This window comes from Glycine max, chromosome 8 (assembly GCF_000004515.6).
Source record: "Glycine max cultivar Williams 82 chromosome 8, Glycine_max_v4.0, whole genome shotgun sequence".
Classification (NCBI taxonomy): Eukaryota; Viridiplantae; Streptophyta; class Magnoliopsida; order Fabales; family Fabaceae; genus Glycine; species Glycine max.
In genome coordinates, this window is record NC_038244.2 from 45,430,654 (window position 1) to 45,439,837 (window position 9,184).

The 9,184-nt window shown below is 33.4% G+C and overlaps 2 protein-coding genes across 2 annotated transcripts; both read right to left on the reverse strand.

The window, feature by feature from the left end:
* Positions 1 to 349: 349 nt before the first annotated feature.
* On the reverse strand, positions 350 to 1,724 carry LOC100814226 (pentatricopeptide repeat-containing protein At1g74600, chloroplastic). Its single transcript, XM_006586530.1, has 2 exons — positions 968 to 1,724; positions 350 to 579 (listed from the first exon to the last, which is right to left on the reverse strand). Exons 1-2 carry the CDS (start codon positions 1,722 to 1,724, stop codon positions 350 to 352), a joined length of 987 nt encoding a protein of 328 aa, XP_006586593.1.
* A 2,745-nt stretch (positions 1,725 to 4,469) lies between these two features.
* On the reverse strand, positions 4,470 to 8,144 carry LOC100809408 (U-box domain-containing protein 9). The gene is made up of 2 exons (XM_003532204.5): positions 7,286 to 8,144; positions 4,470 to 5,838 (listed from the first exon to the last, which is right to left on the reverse strand). Exons 1-2 carry the CDS (start codon positions 7,583 to 7,585, stop codon positions 4,753 to 4,755), a joined length of 1,386 nt encoding a protein of 461 aa, XP_003532252.1. The 5' UTR covers positions 7,586 to 8,144; the 3' UTR covers positions 4,470 to 4,752.
* Between the last annotated feature and the right edge of the window lie 1,040 nt (positions 8,145 to 9,184).

Here is a 9,184-nt window from a genome sequence, read left to right on the forward strand (position 1 = left end):
AAAAAATAGTTGCTTCAATTTTTTCAGGTTTTCACCATGATTTGGGGGGTTAGAATTGATTCTAGATGGTATCCAAACACACTATAAGTTACATTAAACACCACAAAGGAGAGTTAAAATAGCAGGAGATTACATTACATTAACTTTTGTAAGATTTTCCCTGGGTAAGAACTCTCCCAAGACTCTGTCTTCCTCTTGTACCTAGACTGCGCCCACACTACAACCACAGCCACTTAATTAGAAGCTGCAATATTTTGTTTGAGGCATTATGTAGCAGGGGATTCCAGGGTTGCACAGCAGACACATCTTTTTGGGGCAATATTCAACTGCACCACCAACAACTGTTACATTAGTCGAGCATATCATGGAATAACAAAAATGATTCTTCAATTAGATCCTTTTGGGCATATCCCAAGACCAAGGAAGAGCAAGCAAACACATCTTTTTGGGGCAGCATATCAAACACTGCACTCGCCAAATTCAAGTTTCCACATTTTGTATACATGTTTACAAGTGCACCACCAACAACTGTGTCTGTTCCTATTCCCAACTGGAAAGCATAACCGTGAATTTCCTTACCTGTCTTTAGGAAACAAAGATTAGAACATGCAGTTAGAGTTGAGATTAAGATAATGTATCAGGTACAATTTCTTGATATTGCATTTCTTTAAATAGTCAAAGAGCTCGATCTGCACATCCATGCTCTGCAAAACCAGAAATCATGGAGGTCCATGAGACGTTGTCTTTGGCAGGAAGTTGCTGAAAAACTTTACAAGATTCTTCTAAACAACCACACTTTGACTACATTGTTAAAAGTGAACTGTCAACGGAAACACCAGTGACTAACCCAGACTTCAAAGCATAACCATGTATCTGTGACCCTAGACTTAAGCAGCTCATAATACTTAACATGCTACTAATACAATACTCATCAGGTTTCACTCCTTGTCCTAAGTCCTAACATTACACACAAGGAATAACTCAACTGCCCTTTCAGAATTTTGGTTCTGTGTGAAAGAGGACAACTTGGCTGCCCATAGGCTCTGATCCTTTATATTTTTCATCTCACTAAAGGCTAACTCAGATAGTCCAACTTCTCCTATTTTTGCATACATGTTGACTAAAGCATCACCAACCTTAGCATCTAAATTCAACCCTAATTTTAATACCAAGGAATGAATTTCACCTGCCTCCTTAATCATCCCTGGTTTAGCACATGCAGAAAGTACACTAGTCATAGTATAGCTATTTATCTCCTGCCCTATTGCTCTCATATTTTTGAAAAGCTTTAGTGCAAAAATAATATCATCCTCTTGGACAAACCCAGAAATTATAGCAGTCCAGGAGACCACATTATGGACTTGCATCTGGGAAGATTGTCTAAAAGCTTCACTCATACATCCAAATTTTGCATATAAATCAACAATAGCAGTCTCCACAAAGACATCTGTTGCACCACATTTGATTGCCCACCCATGAACTCCTCTCCCAATATGCAATTCTTTAAGCACACAACATGCTGTTAGATTGCTTGGAAATGTATAACTATCCGGCATTAGAGATGCATGGCACATTCCACGAAACAGATTCAAAGCAACCCAGCGTTCTCCACTTTTAACTGCCAACGAAATAATAGCATTCCAACATGCCACGTTATTGCTTGAAGCATCATAGAAAAACCTTAGTGCCTCCTTGAAGTTGCAATTTTTGGAAAACAAATCCATTATTCGAGTCTGAACATAACCATTGGAAAGAAAATCCTTTTTCATAACAAGTTAATAAACTTGTTTGCAAAATATTGGAGCTCGCAAAGCACAGCAGGCCGAAAGAACACTCCCATAACTAAACTCATCAGGCTCAACCCCAAGCAAACGAATCCTACAAAACATCTCCAATGACTTCTCAAACATTTAATTATGGTCAAAACCAGATATCATGGTGTTCCAAGAAACTAGATTTGGAAGAACAGTTGTATCAAACAGCTTGCCGGCAACAATCATATCTGTGGATTTGCAGTACAAATCCAGTAAAGAGTTCATCTATAATTTTGAATTTTTTAATATATATCAGATTAAACTGTATTAATTAATGGTCCACTGGTTGGATTATTGACCACTACTTCCACCGGGCCAATAATTGAATCAGGTTTCATAACATTGCTCACCACTTATAGTTAATCACCTTACCATTTGTGGGGGAAAAAAATCTGAAGCCAAACAACCCATATAAGGTAAAAAGTTTGATTAATTAGAGAATTAAATATTGGTATTTCACTTCATGGCTTAAAAGTTAAATTCGAATGCCTTGGAAAGGGGCATTCGGACCCAAATGAATGGGTTGACCTCTTAATCCAAAATTATAGAATATTTAATTAAGTAATTTGGTAATGTTAAGTGGCATGATAAAAGTACCTATGGGTATTAAATAAAATTGGGCTAAAAAAGGGAGTCAATGAGTGAAAGTTATGAGCCACGTTAAAAAAAAAAAAATAATAAGGGAATGGGTCTTTGGGTGCCTAATACGGGATTAAGTTAAGGACCAAATTAATTTAACAATTTTTAAAAAAGAATCAATTTGGTTTTGAAAATTAAATTGAATTATTTAAAAATAAATCCATTTCATTTTCAAAATTTTAAGAAATTGAGAATCAAATTAAGTCATTTAAAATAATTTAAAGATCAAATTAATTCACTTTTTAAAAAATTGATAATCAAATTAATTTTTTTAAAATTTGAGGACCAAATTAAATCATTTAAAATAATTTGAGCACCAAATTAAATCAAGCCTTTATACTACAAAAGAAATCCTCATTCAATAATAAATGAATTGCAAATTGAGAATCAACATTTTGACTACCTGAAATAAAAGAGATACAATTCCACCTTAATCCAACATTTAGCACAACTTTTCTTTCATACCACAATTTATATATTATTTATTAATAATAATAATAATAACCAAAATTCTAAAATAGAATAACAACATGCACACACCGACACGAGATTTAACTAATTTCACTAAGTGCTTACATCCTTTGGAGTAGAAGGATTATTTCTATTATTTATAAGCAAATAGGATTATATCAGTATATATGATATAAACCTACATACATATTGCAATATCATATTATCATTCCTGTACCATACTGCACACTCTCTGCTCAAGCATCTATTCGCTCATAAAATATGAGTCATACATGACATTTATCTTCCACGGAAAATCTGTCCAATCCAAAGTCTCAGTACCCATGTAAAAAAATCTTTATCCATCATAACCCGTTCCACAAACTTCATCATGTTTATTTTATCTTATTCTCACTCTAATTTATTTCTTATTAAACTTCTCTTCTACCTTTGAATTTTAAACTCCACATTATATTCTCTCTTTTCATTTTTCTTGTTTTCCCTCCTCGTGAGCTTCTTCCAAATCTATTTCAATGGTGAATTGCCCTTTTAAAACACGTAAATAAAGACGAAGACTGCAACAGGTTTATAGTATAATTTACATCCACACATAAATCTAACTTGAACTTAAGTGAGGGAATGTCAATTATTCCTGTACCCATTGATTGGATGAGTTCTATATTATGTCCTGTACATGAACTAAGACCAAATGGAAACAAGAGAGAAATAGATTCCTTGTGAGTCGTGAAGTGATGTTTTCTCCAATCATTTTGTTTTTTTCAATCTGTTTTTCTAAGTAAATTTGGTCCCTTGTGACTTGTGAAGTGATATTGTTTCCATTCATTTTCACATTTTTATCCTTTTCTTTGTTGCTTGCTGCGTATGGATCTTTCCTCCCATTCTTTTTACAACCATTACCAATGGAAAGAGGAATAAGAGATACCTTTCTAATTTCAGCCACCTACCTACGTAGCAGCCATGATTTATTTCGTGGTCATCACAACAAGTTGTCTTATGATATTTGCAATTTGATTTAAGACTGATGTTCTTAGACAAATCCCACCAACGATGGATACTTATGGTCTAAAAAAATTATTTATACTATTTTTAAAATTAAATCATTTTTTAATTCACGGTATCCTAGGATTAATCTCTTAAGATATTAAGATCCATTTAAAATGTTTATTTTAAATAAATTAACAATCAGCCAGTATAGATAAGCTCAATCTCTCAGGAGGAGAGAATTAGCTAAGAAATAAATGAATAAATAATAGAATTGTGTTGTTACATTGACAAATAAAATAAAATAGGTTTACAAATTATTCTATCTAACCAAATTTCCAGAATTGGAAGTATGAAACTAGTTATTGCCAGTGATCCTTTTTTCCCCCTATTCATCATTATTAGCAAGGAACGTGATTGATTAAGCATTGTACAAGTTGGCATTTGTCATGGTTAGTTAAACAGGTGCAATGCAGTGATACCATGAAAGTAAGAAACCATAAAGGCTTTCACTAAACTAGTTTTTTTCTATCTTAATGATCTTCTCCATAACACTAAGCAAAGTAAAAATAGAGATAATATATTATAAACATAACCAAAAGTTTTAAGCCCAAACATCCTTGGAGAGTCCTGTAGAAGATTTTGAATAATTTAGAGACAGAGCACATGACTTTATTTGGTCACTAACTGATGAACATGAGAATGACTTCGTTAAGAAAAAAGAATGTACAAAAATTGGTGAAGAGACAGAATTTCTGACTGATTTTAACTTTAAACAACTTAGAGTTTCTGGAGACAAATGCAGAATATACGATGTAATGTACCTTGAGAGAGGGCTCAAGAGACATTATGCAGTGTGTGTGATATTAACAGCCCTATTCAATCTCTCAAGAATTCCACTAGCTTTCCTCTTAGCCCTTGATGTTCCATGCTTTGCTAGCTCAGAGATTGTTTTGTGGCTGTTCTCCTCTTCCCTTATTTCCTTCAACTTTGATCTATCATACAGACAAATGGTTTGAAGGATTGCTACACAATTCTCCTTGTTGCGTTCGCATGAGCTCTCTCTGATGATCCTCAGCAAGCTAGGAACAGCTCCAAGATCTCCCATGTCATGAACAGCCCTCTGGTGACTTGAAAGCAGTGCAAGAATAGCTAGTAACTCAGCAACATGAATCTGCTTATTTATCTTTGCCAAAATCACCCTCACTGCGCCGTCCTTCTCGGCTCTTGCCTTGTTCTCATGCATTACACATATGTTAAAAATTGCTGAAGCAACATCCTTCATGGCTAAGGGATGCCCTTCTTCCAAGAGGTCAATTAACGGCTTCAAAACTCCAGATTTCCCTATGAGTTCCTTGTTTGAGTCGAGAGCTGATAAAGTGAAAAGCGCAGCTGCGGCATTGCTCCTCGTTTCAATTGTTCCGGATCTCAATGCTCTCATAAGGAGAGGAATTACCATAGGAGTTTCAGCCACTAGCTTTTTGTTGTTATCATGAATAGAGATGTTGAGGAGTGTTGTGATTACATCTTCTTGGAGATCAGGGTGAACACTACCAAAAGAATCACTGCCACAAATTGGCTTAAGCAATTGGGGAATGGCATCTGCAGAATCACAGAAGAGTACCCGGAAACAAGGATACTTTTTTGTCAGCAAGCGCAGTTCTTTTGCAGCCGTCTTCTGATCAGAAAGTGTTGATGACATTTTCTTAAGCAAACAAAGAAAATGCTCACGGTCGGCTTCGTTTAAACCTTCCTCATCAATATATTGAACAGTATTCGACAATTCAATCCCCTGGTTTTTAGACCATTGCTCAATCATTTCCCTTATTAGATGATTTGGTGTAAGCACAGTGTGTGAAAGGACTTGATGTGTACGAGGGCAAGTCCTATTTCCAGCATTTAGCCATTTTTGAATGAAAGGTCTGTCATATGTCTGCATAATTGACACCAAACGATGCTACATATTAGCAACCAAAAGAGGGAAACAAAATGAATCATTGTTCATAATTAGACAGGGAAAATATCTGCACAATCTCAAATTTGTTCCAAACCATCAATGATTCACTCAAAACCAATCAGAATTCAGAAATATCATTGCACAGAAAAAGGCTTAGGACAGAAAGAAAGGGAAAAAAAAAGGTAGTCACGGTGGTGGAAGACATCACTGTACTAATTTGGAAAAAGAAAAAGGCCAAGAACACTAGAATTTAATTATTCCCTTTTGAGAAAACCAGTCAAAAGTTCTACACAAAGATACAATCACCACCGCCACTCACTCACTCACAAGAATCACATTTATGAACAGAGAATATTATTCTTTTTTCACCTCCCCACTCTTTCTCTTTCCATCCACAATGGCTATCATAGGCATATCATCAAATTGCCCTTTTCCTTTTTCTTTTTCCTCTTTTTTGTTTCTTGAAACATACATTTGAAACATGAATGCAGTAAAGCTAACAACATAAATAGAGGGAAGATCACAGAAATTCCGCAAATCAAACAAAAAGTACTTGGCATTGAACTTCCATTGACAGCAAATGTAAAACAATTCCAAAATAAAATCCAGCAAGTCCCACTCACATTGAACAGCAAAATGTAAAAGCAAAACAATCAAACAGGTTAAAAACTGTTTTGATTGAAGAAGAAAAAATAAACAAGAAGAAACAGAAAGACAAAGAGAAAACTACAATTCCAAATGCTGAAACGATTTATCTTCACATTTGTTAAAATAGATAATATGAACTATATTATTAACTTCATTAAATAAATTAAAAAAATATATATCTCTGAGGTTCTGCACTGGACTAGTAAAGAGCTGAATATATTCCTTTTCTATCTTTCCCATACCTTTTAGTCACTTAACATGGAATAAAGTACAGAAATTCCAGAAAAGAGAGATGGACAAAAGGCCAAAATCAGATTCTATATCTCCACTTTAGTTAAACTTAATTCCAAAAGAAAATAGAAATTAAAAAAAACATTTTTGTTAAGAACTTTCTACCCCTTTATGCCACACCAGAATAATTCATCAACTCATTTTTCTAGGCACCAAGATATTTATTAAAATTAATAGCAATAATAATAACAACACCCCAGTTTTATTGTATTTTGTCTTTCCTTCTGTTTCCAGCATTTTCTCAGAAACCATAAACACATCAAATTGTTATTATCATTATTACTCTTCAGACTTTTTTTTTTTACAAATATTTATAACATTTCATTTAAGGGTATTAAATGAAAAAAAAAAACAAATGCATTTAATCTCTTAAAAATTATAACTTACTAGTACCTGCTAAATAAGAGGATTAATAGAAAAAGAAAAAGAAAATTGTTGGAAGATTCAGAATTCTTGTTATACACTTGAAAATTGTGACACTAACCTGACCAGAAGCCACAATGACAGGATCTCTCATCAATTCCTTGGAAAGAGGGCACTTGAATTCATCAGGGCAAGAAGAAGCGACACTCTTGTTGTGAAGCTTCAGAGACAGTGAAGACCTGTTTCTGAGCTTCAACTCCTTGAGAACACAGAGAGTCTCTTTGGCCTGATCAATGGTCTCAGTGCTGCAATCCTCATCATGCACAATAGACTTCACCAACCTCTGAAGCTCCCTCTTCAACTCTTTGGCCTTCTTCACCATCACCCCTGGATCAGACTCCAACACCCCTGGCTTTGCCATGTGCTGATGAATGATGATGATCCTAATGGATCAGACACCCCCCAAAAGCCTTCAACTTTTACAACAACAAACAACCCCAGAAGTTTATATGTATTAAAAATTGAAAATTTTGGTTCAGGGAATGGAGAAGCAGAGAATATCAGTGGAGGAAGCACTATGTTTCATCTTCTCTTCTTTCTCTCTCTCCTTTACGTGTTGCTTCTCTTCTTTAAAAAAAGAAAGGAAATTTGTGTGTGCTTGTGTTTTGTGTCAATTGTGTGAGAGTGAGTCTCTTTCTTTCTATGTGCCGGTTTGGCTGCTTTTATTATTCGGCTGGCTTCTATTCTCGGTAACATTTAACTGTTGAGAGGAAAACAAGGACATTACCATAAAGACACAACAAGCTCATAACTCCACCTTAGTTTGTTTTCTCTCTCGGTCTCTCACTAGACTTTATGCTCCTTATATTAATACTACTAATATCTCACTTCCTTGGTTTGTGTATTGGCATAATTGATCCGCAAGTCTTTCACTCTCAAAGATGTGAGAGTTAGAGAGAGAAAAGTGGTAATATTCTCCTAGGCTTATCCCCCAAGTTTTGATGGTTTTTTTTTTCTTTTCTTTTGTGTGTGAAGTGATATATTTGTAAGAAAGAAGTAGGTATATTTTGTATAGAAGTTTTTAGAATATTTAATTTTATTCATGAGTTGTATATGTAGAGAAAAAGTGTAATACAAAATTTAAATACTAACATTATCTTAGTCTTAAAATCAAATTCTTAATCTTCTAAAAAGATAAGATCAAATCCTTATTTTTATCTAAACAAATTCATGATATTTTTAAATTTATATCATATCCTAAAGATTTCAAACAAATAATAAATTTTTTAAAATAAACTAAATATTTTTTTAAACTGAAGATATCAAGCATATTCTCGAACACTCTTTATTTTATTTTATTTTATTGATTTACTAATTAAAAATGATCATGTGTCTTATAGATTAAAATAATTAAAAAAATGTGTAATTTGGTCTCTTAGAAACTGCAATTGTACTATTTGGTCATCAAGATCAGTGTTTCTTTATGCAAATTGACTCTCGATTATTATTTTACAAGGAAATTCTTCTTTCGAAGTTATCAACTAACTCATCTCTTTGAAAAGTTAGTTTATATAAACAAACAATTTTAGGGATTAAAACGACACAAATTATATTTTTACTCAATAAAAAGGAAGAAATATTGCAAATTAGTTATAGGTTGGAATCTTTAATTTAATTACAAGGTGTTTTATTTTTTACTTAAAGATTACAGAGTGAAAGAGTTTAATCAGTTGTTGTAATCTATAATTCATTCTTATTATATGTTTAATTAATTATATGTTTAAAAGAAGTAGTTTTTTTTCCAAAAGACTTAGCATTTTCGTTCTTACAATTGACAGAGACAATGTCAATAACGCATTTTACTTTTAATACTCTCTATGTTATCATAATTAATTAAGCATTACTATTAGCCTAATTAAGAGGAAGTGGACCCAAATTATTTAAGGAGACTCACATAAAATAGTACTTATTAATGAATAAAAATTAATTTTAAGTTCCATCTAAATAATTTTTTTATACT